This window comes from Zosterops lateralis (assembly GCF_965231275.1).
Source record: "Zosterops lateralis genome assembly, chromosome: 8".
Lineage (NCBI taxonomy): Eukaryota > Metazoa > Chordata > Aves > Passeriformes > Zosteropidae > Zosterops > Zosterops lateralis.
In genome coordinates this window covers 21,614,294-21,628,841 of record NC_139768.1, presented here as the reverse complement: position 1 = coordinate 21,628,841, position 14,548 = coordinate 21,614,294, and the positions used below count along the sequence as shown (strand labels likewise).

Below are 14,548 nucleotides of genomic sequence, written 5' to 3'. Positions count from 1 at the left end.
TTGGAAATGAGTGAACACACGGGGCTTTAGCACCAGGTTTGAATGTAGTGCCAGCAGTGCCATGGTTCTTGTAATTAGGAGGCAAACAAAGTCATGGTTTTGACTGTGTATGCTAATTTGCTGAGATGCCCAATACTAAAAAAAAAATTAGTTTATAAGCATTGACTGAACAAAGTCCTTTAAGCATATGTTTAAAGGTTTGAGTGGCCTCCTTCATCTCAGCATGTTTGGAGTTGGGCATGGGTTTGTAAATGTTCAGCAAATGACTTCACTTTGATTGCAAAACATTGGTTACTGTTTCATCAGTTTTAGGTAGTACAGGCAACTGTTGATGGTGGCCCCCAGCTTCTGTTACAGGTAGCTGTGGCTGGGGTTCTTTTTGCAGGGTGAATGTGTTACCATGAGTGCTGTTTGCAGCATAACTTGAGACTGGAGTCAAGGCATCTGAGCTGCCTTGGCCATGAGCTCAGCACTTCTGTGAGCAGGGCAGTACCAGAGCCACATGGAAAATTTGCTGCTGTAGAACGAGTTAATGACATCTCATTGGGAGGGAAAACATGAGATATTACACAGTTCTGAAAACTCCTCTTGATTTATATGCACTTACATGAAGTTACAGATGTTTTGGCTACTGGCTAGATAGCATCCAACTGAATGGGAGTATTTCACAAATGGAGAAGAATAAATGAAAAAAATGCATGTGGCTATGAAACAAATCACAGTCTGGCTTTGGAAGGAGGGAGAATGTGGTCTCTTTTCAGTGCAATTTCAACCTTAAGGTTTTTCCCTTTTCCCTCTCTTCCCTGTTGGATTGTAATTTTTGGGAGACACACATTTGCCTTTTTTCTGCATACATACTGCTGATAGCATTCAGCTGCATTTTGATGACCCCAGTGTTTCATTTCCTTGACTGTGGTGCTGCAGCTCTGGATCAAATTCCCATCACTCTGCACAAGTCACTCTTTGGTCTGTCTTAGCCAGATTGAAGCGTGAGTAAGGGCATTTCTCTAACCTTTGTATAACCTCGTGCTTCTTTCCGCACTCTCTTGTCTCTGTTTTCACTTCTAGTATACAGTTAGATGCTCTGTGCTTATAAACAGGTCTATGTTATTTATATTTCTGTTCAGATACTCCCCTTTGTATCCGCCTAGGAACTCATATGTCTACATTTGAAAGAAATCTACCTTGGTTCTGTTTGAACAGTTTTTTTAACTGTGATTCTGCACTGCACAAATATCACCCACGTGCAGTTACAGCAATTCTGGTTTGTAAAGATTTATGCTTTTGATAGGCATTTCCTTTTTATTTTTCCTAATTATTACCATTATTTTCCCTGTATTGGTACCATGAAAGGAAACTGCAAACGAAAGTGTTTGCAGTCCTAGTCCTACTGACTAAAATCCTCCCCTAACTGGAGTGAGGCCAGGGCTCCACCTGGCAAGAGTATTGCAGCCAGGAGTTACCATTCCCATGCTTTTGCATCTGCTTCTCTCTAGAAAAACATCACATGGGAATATTTTTAAATCTCTGTTTGCAAACTGTAGAGTCCTGCATCTTCTTCTCCTTCCTTACTGTCCTTTCTGTGACTGAACAGTAATACAAGCTGAGGGCTTTAGAACTGAGTGCTGAGCAATTACTGCGTCCAGTTTCCATCAGAAACTCATCAGGAAGTGAGCATCCAATTCTGCAGGTGGCTTTGAAAATTCCATCTCGCAGCATTGGACATAAATTTGTCTTCATTTAAGCTGCACCTTAAGTGTGCTTGTTCCAGAAAGAGAAAATGTGCCTGGCCATAATGAAAAACAAAGCAGCATTGTTATTAGCCACAGCCTATTTATGGCATTTCCCACCAGTGACTCAGAATGAATCATTAATGATTCCAAGCAAAAAACGATATCAGTCTGTCTCCTCTCTGCCTGCAGCGGGTGTGTGGGATTTAACAATCTGCTGGAATAGCAGTGTTTTCTGTTCATGAGCTGTGAGATCCCAGCTTCTTCGCATTGGAACCATATGTTTGCTGTAACACCTACTCAAAGATTTTTGGAGTTGACCAAGTGCATTTCTAGCAGCAGGTTAGGAGAAATGGCCTGGAGCAGAGCCCTTGCCAGCTGATCATAGCTCAGAGGCTGAGCAGCGGAACTAGGCAGATTTAGGAAAGTTTTTACCAAGTGGATGAATGTGGAAATCATTCCACTCCTCATCATGCTGTTTCTGCTTGCAGGACAGTGGAATTGTCCTCTGCAGGACAGAAGGAAGTTCAGACATGTTATCCTGCTTGTGCAAAAAAGAGATTTTGCTCTGTTTGATCTAGTGGAATGGTCTGAAGGGGTCCCAGCACTTCAGAAGATCCCATTCCTTGTTACTTTGCCAAGTACCAACCCTTTAGATTGCAGATTTCCGTGTCAGTTTTCTGCCTTGTTCTGGAGGTCAATTAATCCTCAATGGATTCAACTATTTCTGAGAGTGAAATGGAAATTATTTTTTCTGCATACTCTTCCTATGTCACACAGACAGCTACCACAGAGCAAGGCAGACTTTTTATGCCTCAGAATGAGGGCTTTGGCAGGAGTATATTCTGAAAGCGCGTTCTGCTATCTTTAGAAAAAGCAATCGACGTGCAGTTTAATAATGAATGCAGTTGCCTGTGTGATCTTAACTTGGCTCCTGTTTGAGCTGTGTTATGATTATGTCTGAGAGCATAAACAGATTTTCCACTGATGCCTTTTTAAGAAAATGTTTTCTGGTAAATGTTTGTTTCTCATACAGAAAGTGCTTGTATATGGTGGGGGGAGGAACAGTAATGTGAGTTTCTTCCATTCTGCCTTTTTTTTTAATGAAAAAAAATGGAGAAATGAGGAGACAGGAATGCTCACAGCTGTTTCTACAACTTTGTATTGTCTGACCTTTTTGTCCTGCCATGCCCCCCTTCAGTTCCTGCTGCTGGGTGTTCCCATATTCAATGTTCTTATTTATTTCCTTATTTATTTCCTTATCCGTTCTGTGAAAGAAGCTTTGGGTTACTTTTGCCTTAAAGCTTTCATGGGTGTCCCCCAAAGATACCTTCACAATCTTGATGAGATGGGATAGTTTTATTCACCAGTAGTGACAGAAGATCCTTGGAGGCTGGAGAAGTCTGCTTCATTTTTGACAGTTTAAAACTTGCACAGTATTTTGGGCATTTGAAACACAAAATCCATCAACTTCACATGAATAGAAAGTGCAGAGGACTCAGCATCTGCAGGTATGGGGACATTCAGAGTTTCAGGTGTCTAGGAAATGAAGCACATGATCAGATGTTGGTTGAAGTGGCTTGTCTTGTTTCAGAGAATATTCTGGGACAGAAATGGGGATTAAATCAACCTCCCCATGGTGATGTTAGATGACTTAAGCAGGTGCCTAATTCAAAATGGGAAAAATGTCTCATGAATGAAGGTAACCATTCATGAACTCTGAATCACAACTGAAAAGGCCATATTTGGGGTTTTATTAGTAATGTTCTTGGATAATTACTGAATTTTTTTTCTCTACAATATTTGTTGCATGTGTTGGTTTAGGTAGAAATTTGAAATATAAAACTGTTTCCCTAGTTGTGTATGGCTTGCTTCAGGGAACCTGTGTTCTCATCTGAGTGTGATATATCCTTAAGAATTATACAGTAACCACAAAAACGTCTTGAATTACATGAAATGAAAATTGCACTCCTTTTTTCTTAGGTAGGAATAAAACCACTTGATTTTGGTATTATAATGTTTGAAATTACTGTCTTTGGAGGGAAAAGCAATCTGTGCAATTTGCCACCATGTGGCTTTTTCTCATGATACACTTGTTTTTTCCTGCTGCTCTAACCTTGAGCATCACTTACTGGAGCTGTTTCACTTTTTGTCCAGACGATGGGAAGGTGGAGATCCAGGTGTTTCCAATCAGAAGACCCCAACCACAATCCTCCTAACACCAGAGAGAAAGTTCCATAGCTTTGGTTATGCTGCAAGAGATTTCTACCATGACTTGGATCCCACTGAATCAAAGCACTGGTTGTATTTTGAAAAGTTTAAGATGAAGCTGCACACCACTGGTGTAAGTAATACCCAAACTGTGTTTGCTACTCAAGTTGTTCTCCTCTAAACACTACTAAATTTTTGTCAACTAGAAGTGAAGCATCTCTGCATTTAGAGAGTAAATTGAGTAAATTAAACTCTTCAGTTAGCATTATGATTCGTGTTGTTTCTCACTGCATTTGGCAACTGTATCTTGCCAGCCTTCCTTGTAGATCTTAGAAGTTCAGTATCTGCTTTGCTTAGATCTTTATGCCCTGTCTGGGGTGTCTGCATGAGGTTGATTTGTTCAATAAATCTGGTCAGCAGAAATGGGATATAAGAGTCAAACTGAGCTCTAGAGCAGCCAAGCAAATTCACTCAGAATTCATTGCCAGAGCTGCAAGTGCCATTAGTTTGACATTATTCCTCCTGATTGTGTTTTTGTCCTTAATCCATTTTAAAGCTTTGGGAATCAGCCAGTACTTTCTGTTTTGAGGTGTTTTCTGGTTTTTTCTCTTGGTGGGAAAACAAAAATCTGTACTTTCAACTTGGATTCAATATTTGTGTGTGCAACTTTATTGCAGTTATTTACAGATGCATCTACTGCAATTGTTTAATATTTAGTGCAGGTTTCTTTCTCTGCCTGCAGTTCTCTGTAGGCATGGTAAGTGTTTAAAAACAAAGTCTAAAATAAGCAGCAAAGTGTCATGCTCCAGGAAATTCAAGTGATGATTTAAATCCTCTTCAGAATAGTTTTGTCACTTTTTCCTAATCAGGTGAATAATGAAGAGTTCTCTGTCCTCAAGCAGTGGGAATTAATTTGATGTTTGCCTTTTTCTTTTAATAACTTCCAGTTATTTTCTTTCATGTAGAATCTTACCATGGAGACAGACCTGACAGCTGCAAATGGCAAAAAAGTCAAAGCACTTGAGATATTTGCTTATGCTCTGCAATTCTTTAAGGAACAGGCATTAAAGGTGGGGTAATGCTTCCTTAACAAGATTTTCTGTATTTATAACTAGCATAAATATGAGCTTAATATTTTTAACCTTGCCAAGCTTTGACCTAAGTTGTATTTGATGTAAACAAAGCAAGGCAGGTGTAGAAACTCTGGGCAGGCTGTGGACTCTGGAGAGCTCACCAACAGCCTGAGGTAATTTCCCCTTGCACAGGTCAAGCTTGATTCACTAATAGCATCACTGTGATGCAGAGCTCTGAATAGCTTTTTACTGGCTTAGGTATTTTCTACTGTGCTTTTAATGGGAAAAAGAAAGGTAGATTTGACAAGAAAATTTAAAAGCTTATTATTTTCCATTTCTGATTTGAAATGTTGCAGTGCTCATTTCTTACAGTGTTATTCTTGCATCACAAGATTGTTTTTCTTACTCTCCAATGGAATACAAGTCCCCAGTAAACAGGTTTTGAGATTTAAAATCTCGTGTAAACAGCCAATTGTGAGTTAAGTAAACATTGGCTTCCAACGTGCCACTATAATGTCAATGTGGGCAGAGAAATTCCTGGGTCAAATCAGAGTATTCATCCAAGCAAGAGCTGTTTAAAATAGCCTTGTGGTTGAAAGCTAACCTACTTTTTGAATGGGTTTAATTTATTTTCTCTGAGATCCTGGTCTATTCCTTATGGCTGCAGAGAAACAATCCTGCCACTACAACTCAAATGGCTCAGCTTGTCAAAGACATTTTCAACTATATTTTTTGGGGGGTTGGTTGTGGAGTCATAGACTTGGACCTGTGCATAGACTGGGGATATTCTTAGCAAATATGAACGTTGGATAAAATCCCACATATTTGCTGTGCTGCCTGCTCCAGGCTCCATCCTTTTCCTGATGTTAATAACTAAATCCCTGCCATTTGTGAGTGAATCCTGGAACTAATTAGACAAGCTGTGTAAGTGAGCTGGTACTTTGGACTGTACTGTGTCTGTCTGTGGTGCCCTGTGCAGTATAAAGGTGCTGTTTTTTCAGCATGGGTTTTTGAACTGCAGCATAGCTAAACAAACACAACACCTTGGCTCAGCACACGCAGAAACATTTTTTTACATTCTAAAGGCCTGTTGTCCTGCTTTCTGAACCTTTCTCTGTTTGGATGGAGATTTAGATAGGACATATGGTAATGACATTTTACTTGGAACCTTGCCCAAAACATGTCAGTATATCACCTAATTTGCAAATGCAGTACAGACTTCCTCTTTTTTAAGGAGAGGAAAAAAAGGACAATAAAAGTACTAAACTAGTCTTGAATGCTTGCTTAAAGCAAAATTTTGAAGGACCAATCAGTCATTTTTTTAAAGGGGTTAACTGTAACTTCCCCTTGTTAACTACATTATAAAAATTTGATTTAAAGGTAGGTGTTGTATAAAGAAGTCATTGAAAAATCCAGATTGTAAAACATAAATGTTCATCAGTGATACCCCAAATATTTTTCTGTGTATTAATCGATGTGTAAGTGTGAATTCTTAAAGCTCACAGCAAATCCCACAGCGTGGCTAAGAATGTGCATAAATGTGCCGTAATAGTCTGTAAATTGCTGCTTTTGCAAAAGGCAACTTTTCTACTTTATTTTGAGCAGTAAACTTTTCTATAGGCCTCCTCAAGAAAGCTTCAACCTTAATCCCACCTTTTGGCACAGTAAAACATTCTTGGCAGGTTGGAAGTAATTCTGATTTGTAGCATGGATGTAACAGGAAAAATTTGAAAAGAGGGTTACTATTGTCAGAGCCAGCAGAAAAGAATGTTTTCCTGTAGACACCCATCATTTTGTATTCACCTCTCTTTTCCTTTTTTTTCCTTTTTTTTTTTAGGAGCTCAGTGACCAAGGAGGCTCAGACTTTGAAAACACTGAAGTAAGATGGGTCATTACAGTGCCTGCTATTTGGAAGCAGCCTGCAAAGCAGTTTATGAGACAAGCTGCCTACAAGGTAATATTACAGGCTGAATGTAGAAATACCCCTTTAAAGCCCTAGTTTATAGGCTAAATGATAAAATGTGTTTGGGGCAATTTAATATAAACTGTATAAATACAGTCTACAAACATTGAAAGAGGAGTTAACTCTACCCAGCAGTAGCTGTAAGTTATATGTATTCACCTCTTAAATGCCTTTTTCTTAGTATTTACTTTTATGTATTGGTGTCCCTCACTGCAGACTCTGATATTTTAGTCATCTTGGACAGTGTATCCTGCTGAATTCAGTGCACATGGAACAGATGCAGTTTTGAGACCCTAGGGAAAGTTGAGCTTAAAATACTGGACACAGTTTTGTTTTGTTACTTTCTTTAGGTCATCACAGACTTTTAAAGATTAAAAAAATAAAAAAAAAAAGGGAAAAAGGAGGGAAAGAAAAGAGCCTCCTTGGTGGGACTTTTTTCCAGTTCCCATTTTCCCACAGTAGGAGTGAAAGGACAGTGCCTGCTATTTGGAAGCAGCCTGCAAAGCAGTTTATGAGACAAGCTGCCTACAAGGTAATATTACAGGCTGAATGTAGAAATACCCCTTTAAAGCCCTAGTTTATAGGCTAAATGATAAAATGTGTTTGGGGCAATTTAATATAAACTGTATAAATACAGTCTACAAACATTGAAAGAGGAGTTAACTCTACCCAGCAGTAGCTGTAAGTTATATGTATTCACCTCTTAAATGCCTTTTTCTTAGTATTTACTTTTATGTATTGGTGTCCCTCACTGCAGACTCTGATATTTTAGTCATCTTGGACAGTGTATCCTGCTGAATTCAGTGCACATGGAACAGATGCAGTTTTGAGACCCTAGGGAAAGTTGAGCTTAAAATACTGGACACAGTTTTGTTTTGTTACTTTCTTTAGGTCATCACAGACTTTTAAAGATTAAAAAAATAAAAAAAAAAAGGGAAAAAGGAGGGAAAGAAAAGAGCCTCCTTGGTGGGACTTTTTTCCAGTTCCCATTTTCCCACAGTAGGAGTGAAAGGACTGTGAACCAGATAGTCTGGATATAAAATAAAATTCAAATGTTATTTTCGCCAGCAAGAGGTTTATCTGCATTTAACTCTTTCCCCCCAACCACCCCTCAGATATGTGCACTTTCCACATGCATGTCCTTTATTTCAAATTCAGTTTGTGTCTCTAATACATGAGATGTACACATTCTTCTTTTCATCAGGATATTCATTTTTAGTTTGGTTTTATTTTATTTTTTGGTCAGAGACTTGTGTAACCCATTGGCAGCAGCTATGCAATGCACAGTTTGTAAAATATCTTCTAGTTCATGAGTAATTTGCAGAGTGCTCCTGGGGAAGCACCCAGATTTTTCTGACTCTGTTTCTAACTATCTCTAATGTTGAGCAACGTTTTTCTTAACAGTCTGTATTGTGGGATTGCTAATGCTAGTGCCAGAAGCAAAACACTCTTAAAGTTCTGATGGAAGGACACGGTTGTAGGTAAATCTGAAACACTAGAGACCCATTCATTTTCTCTGTATATTGTTGTCTGCCTGCTGTCTGTGTGCATGTGTGCTCGTGAAGTGGGAGCTGTGCAAGGAGCCAGGGCAGGGTTCAGGTAGATCTCTTGGCATTTCTCATTTTGTGGCACAATGGAATGTTGTTAATTAGTGTCTGTGTCTGTGGTTGTGTCTGTGGTTGTGTACTTCTATGGGCAAGCTTGACAAACAGCAAAGTTTGACAAGGCTTTTAACTTGGGGTGTGTGATCCATTGCAGGAAAATTCGAGTTTAGGGAAATAATTTATGTTAACTTGACACATGGCTGATTTTTTCTTTTTTCAAAGCAGTGGGGATGAAGAAACAAGTGCAGAAAACAGAATTCTGAATTGCCATTCAGTCTTTCAGATTCCTTTTGCTGGATTCAAATGTTCCACATGGCTGGATCAGAAGTTGCAGCTCTTGTTGTTAGCTATTGGAAGATGGAAGCATCTTGGAAATGAGGGACATCATGTAGAGAAAAGTGTGAAAAGGCAGTGGTAGAAACCTTGTAACAGAAGACACACTGAAGCCACAAGTCTGAGCTGAGAGTTAACTTGTAGGAAATATTAATGAGCTGTGGAAATCTGCTGAGCAATCTGTGTCAAATGAGGTAGCTCCAGGAGAACTGAAGTGCTAAAACAGCTTCAGTCACTGGTTCACAGTGCAAAGCACAGCCTTCCTGGAATGGTTAAGTAGTTGTCTAGGCAGAGCTAATGGAATTAATAAAGTAAAGTAAGAAGTGTTGGAAATCTGCTTCTGTGCTCAACATCCATCAGCTTTTGACCAGCCTATGATCTCAGTGCACCTCTGATGTCCCCTCATCTCTGCTTTGCCTTAAAACATTGCTAACCTGGAGCTCCTCGTCTGCCCAAGGGCTCCTGTATTGTCCCCTTCCAGCTGCTGTGCTGCTTTCTCCCTGAATGAGTAATCTGTGTGTTCCCTTCAGTCACAGTTCTTCCTCTCTCTTTCCATGCAGCCTATCAAATCCTGCTAATTCTGTCTGCATGACAGCTTTTCCTGTCTTTGAACACTGCTGAGCTTTCATCCAAGCTGTCAGTGATTTTGCATCTTGGTTACTGCAACATCATTTCCTTGGCTTCAGCAGCTGTGGTCTGGCCTGGTTTGTATCTTTTCAGAATACTGCCACTGAAGAGTTTTGTAGCCTCACATTTGACAGGGAATCAGCCCACATTTGGCTCCATCTGTGTCATCTCAGGCATAAGCTGCATGAGCATCTGTATTACTTACTTATTTTCCACTTCTGAGACCCCTTTAAAAATGCTGGGGTTTTTTCATGCCTACAAAAACTTGGCTGTGATTAATCTACTTACATAGGCAAAATACTCCTCATTGCTTCTTGCTGTTACTCTGCCTGCCCTATCTGTATTCATCTTTTGTGCTTTTTGTATCCTTTGCAATTTTTATAGCTGAGTTACTACCTCTCTGGAACAGGTATTTGTTTATTCTTTCTGGGGCCTTCTGAGGGACTAACTCTGAGGTTGTAAAGAGTTGCGTGTCTTTACAGACTATTTTGCTGAATCAAAATTACTTTATTCCTGAATAACAGTTCACAGATGTTTTTTCCTATCCCTCATGCTTAATTCCTGTGTATCCAGAGATAATTCTGGAGCTCTGGGACCCTGGCTGAGGTCTGGTCAGAATTGGAGAGAGCTCTGTTGCAAGAGCAGAGTGTCAACTCTGTAGAACTCATTTAGCTTTAACTTTCCTTTCCCAAAACATGTCTGCAGGGTTTGTGTGCATTGCATCAGCATTCACTACATTCCTAGTAATGTCTTTGAGGGTTTATAGTCATATTTGCCATTGTCCTCACTAGTAAAATATAAGACACTGTAAATAGCATCAACTTTCTTGTTTCTGTGTCCCAGTTGTTCTGCTTCACATTCTTTGGGCACAGTAAGTGCAGAGCAGAATCTGCAGGCTGGAATTCCTTGAACATGAATAAGGTCTTAAGGAAGAGTTTGGAGTGTGACATGTGGATGCAGAGGCTGTAAGATAAGAAAGTAAAACATGGCATAACAAATGCACTCAGGGCAGGGTGATGAAGGGGAAGGCTGGTGCATTTTCATAAGCTTGCCCAAAATACTCTCTGGGCTTTCAACCATCAGTCAGTTGGTCTAGTCTGAGATGCTGAGGGTTCTTTTCGTCTTAATACAAACTCTTGAGTTTTGAAATTGAGTTCTAGAGCTCTGAAGTAGATTTATTTTTCAATTACAAATAGCAAATAAAATCATTTGCATAGTAAGCTCACATAAACAAAAAGAGAGGCAGTCTAGGTTATAGGATTAAAGCATGTGAGCCTAAAATTCCAGAGGCTTTATTTAACCAGTTCCTGTGCTGAACATTTGTTGTTGTTTTCACATCAGTTTTGTCATGGAATGTGCACAATGAGAATTATTTAACATGCTGTGTTCTGTGGTCAATAACATTACATTGATCAATGCTGCTTTACTCTGGAGAAACCTTTGGAGAAAAAATAAACAAACTTGCTGAAAGAATAATGTGACAGCACAAGAAATTCCTTGCTAATAAAAATGTGACATAAAGTATATTTGATTTTTAAAGGGGGGCTTGGGAGGCTTAACCAGATCGAAATTTGTGAAGCTACTCTTATTCCCTCATACATCTGTTCTTCTGTACATAAAATACATGCAGCTAAAATTTATTTGTGTAGGGACAGTGTGACAGGTTTCTGCTATAAACTGCCTAAGAAGGTGTAAGCAGCACTGGGAAGCTGGTTATTTTTCTGAAACAGTACTTGTTAGTGAGGCAGCAGTGTGTTAATACATCAACCATCCTGATTATTTGTAGCTGTGGGGGTCACTTTTGTGATAGTAAGATCTTTTTTATCATGAGGATTAGAACGTTTATTGAGTGATGTTGGAGAAGATTCTGCATCTTATAGCTCTGTTTAATTAGGAAATGATAACTAATTGAGAGGTGAAGGTTACAGAGTGGAAAATGTGTTGATTGATCTCTGTTCACACATTTGGGTTCCTCAGCCAGGTTCACATGAAGGCAGAGGCATCTGCTAATCCAGTTCTGTACATTTCTGTTTGTCCACTTTGTGGCACAAGTTGGAGCATTTGGAGTGTTTTCTTTTTCTGAACAAGTAAAACAAGAGGTTTTCATAGCATTCTATGTAAGGGTGCGTCTGTGTTGGTCTTACAAAGTTTTGAAACACATTTCTGAAGTTCTTAGAAATTGCCTGAAAGCAACAGAAATAGCCAAAAAATAGAATCTTCATTCTGGCTGATGGAAAGACTGTGCTGGATGGCATTTACCAGCCCAAAAAGAAAATGATGGTCTGAAAGGCTGTAAACTACAATCATTAGGGAGTGATAGAAATCCACAAATGTAACTCAGTGTGGACAGGGTCTAAAATTGATGGGTTTGATTGTAATAAATTCATGGAAAAGGTCAATAGATTGGTCTAAAAGACATCTTAGATGCCAATGTTCAGTTACAGAGAAAAGAAATACGAGCTGAAATTGGAACTGTAGTGAAAAATATTGAGGCAAAATAAGAAAGCCCAAACTACAGAACAAGATGCAGCTTACAGAAAATAGCAAGCAAGTATTTTTCTCAGTGTGGGTCCTTCTCAGTCAGGGCCACTTGTGTCTCTTTTAGTAAAATCAGCCTGAGCCATAAGGACCCACAATGAGGATGTTTCTAAATAAAGGGAAAGGAGAGATCCTGAGACATTAGGAAGAGACTTAAATAGAAGGAGTCAGGTTTTGCTGTTGTGGTAACTGGTGCATGCCCCGGGTACAAAAAGCATTTCTAGAGTATTATAACATGAAAAATTGAAAAGCTTATGAGAATTTAATGGCTTCATCTTTCTAATGCACGCTACTCATCAAACTTGCAAGTAATGTTCTCCTGTACCTTGGGGGATATAATGTAATGCAGCAAAAAATTCTTGGTAATGCCCATTGGAGCTGGGCTTTCAGTTACTGCCCAAATGTGATCTGTGACAGGAGTCCCTTGGGAAGGAACTGCAGCAACATCACCCTGGACAAATGAGGACCAAATGCCAATGTGGTCCCATTTATCTTCAGCTTGTCAAAAAACATGACTTCTACTTGTTACCATTCAGCAATATGTGACTCAGCTGTAGTAATGCCAATTGGGATTTATTTGTGATCCCAATACCTGAGAAACCTTTTGAGGAATGAGAGGGCAGAGGCACAACAAAACAAGCAATTTGTGGAAAGAAAAATGTTGGTCATTTCAGTCTCTTGTGGCTGTTCATTGCCTAATAAATGATCCAAGATTCTTCTGCTTGGAAAATTGTGTCTGGGATTGTTTCTGAGACCAAAATGTGATAGGCTGGATTTAATGTCCTAAGTAAGGTCTGCTGCAATTACTAGTATTCTTTCATGTCTCGCAAATACGAGAAATCCCTTTCTCTCTCATGATGACCCAGAAAGCTTCTGCCTTGCCTGTGTGTAGCAAGAAATTATCTTTCTTATGAGCACTTAATAAAACTTTTTGTCAAATAGGCACAGGTAAACTGCAGAGCCTTCTCCATGAACTGTGAACAAAAGTGCTGCTTCATAATTGTTAACCAGTGATCATAATTCTGATATTTCCTGTCTTATGTTCCACCTCCCTTCCTAAAGGAAAAAAAAAAGTTTTTACAAATTAAAAATGGGAAATTGTAATACAAAATCCAAAAGACCCGGTAATTATAAATTTATTAATAGAGTCAAACACTGCAAAAGAAGTCCAAGCTCAGGCTGAAAATAAAAGAATAGATAATAAAAGTAATGTATAAAATATGAAGTATGGAAATGCTCAGGTAAAGCATTTGTACTCTTAGCTGGGTAATAGCAACACTAGAAGAATAAATTGAGGGAGTCTGACTGTGCTTAGCAAAGGCATTTGTCTCAATCAGACAGCCTAGCTGTCTGTAACAAACTGGTTCATCTAATCAGTGGCCACACAAATGTAGCAGTTCTGGCTGTACTCAGTGCAGCTCCACACATTCATTATTTTAAGTGTGCTGAAAATAAAAGTCACACTTCATTATGATTCCAGATGCCCCATTTGTTTTCTTCCTTTTCAGAATGAGATAATGCCATAGTTTCTAGGCAGCCATTAAGAGGGAGAAATGTTCCATGTTATTTGTTACCACAGGAATAGCTTTACTGATAGAGTAATTAACAGAAGTAAAATATCAAATGGATTCTGCTTTGGCCCAAAGTAACTTGCTAAGTAACGTTATAAGGTATGTGCATGCACAGACAGCTGGGGTGGTTATTCAGAGCCTGAGCGCCCGTCATTCCAACAAACTTGACCAACAGCTCCACTGAAAACCTTAGTACTGATCTGGGTACTCAGAAGTGGATGCTTTTTCATTAGTGGATTGTTTCACAAAATTTGTTCTTCCTGATTTGCAAAATGTTATATAGGAAACTTGTAGCAGAACTGAATGCAAAAGCTGGGTTTGAAGTCCATATCTGCTATTTGTACCCTCATGTTTTTAAGCATTAAGACCATTAAGACCATAATACCTTTACAACCAATGAATGAATTAATTAAGAACTGAATTTCCTTCTCTGACCAGACACTGGACTGAGGCAAATAATTTGTTTTGAGTGCAGATTGTGTTAGTGCTGTAAACTCAGCTTGTGCATCCCTGATGCATTGAACCACTTGCTTTCCATATGTTTCATCCCTTTTTAACATGACTCATATTTAGGATTACAGGACTGCTTGAGGCTGTTGTGCTCCTTGTATTTTTAGCTTTAAAAATAATTAAAAAGTGCTGTGAAAAATGTTTCCTTTTGATTCCAAGACACTTAAATGAAAGTTCTAATCACAATCCATACAGAAACCTGTGAGGACCTGGATAAGGCTTGCAGCAGTGAGGCTGCTACTGCTGTCACCCTGTCAGACATGATGGGCTCCCTCTCACTGATACATGCAAGGATTTGACACAGGAGGCACAAAGACAAGGAGAGAAAAGGTGTGTAGGTCCTTAGCCTTTGGGAAGGATTCCTTCCTGCAGTCCTGGCCTTTCTCAG

General features: G+C 39.2%; 1 protein-coding gene across 1 annotated transcript in view; it reads left to right on the top strand.

Moving 5' to 3' along the window:
* The window catches only part of HSPA12A (heat shock protein family A (Hsp70) member 12A), a 53,747-nt gene that overhangs the window by 18,202 nt on the left and 20,997 nt on the right, over positions 1–14,548 (top strand). The window contains exons 5-7 of the mRNA XM_083866030.1: positions 3,888–4,074; positions 4,907–5,011; positions 6,852–6,968. Coding sequence (XP_083722156.1) covers positions 3,888–4,074; positions 4,907–5,011; positions 6,852–6,968 — 409 coding nt within the window. The remainder of the gene's footprint in view (positions 1–3,887; positions 4,075–4,906; positions 5,012–6,851; positions 6,969–14,548) is intronic.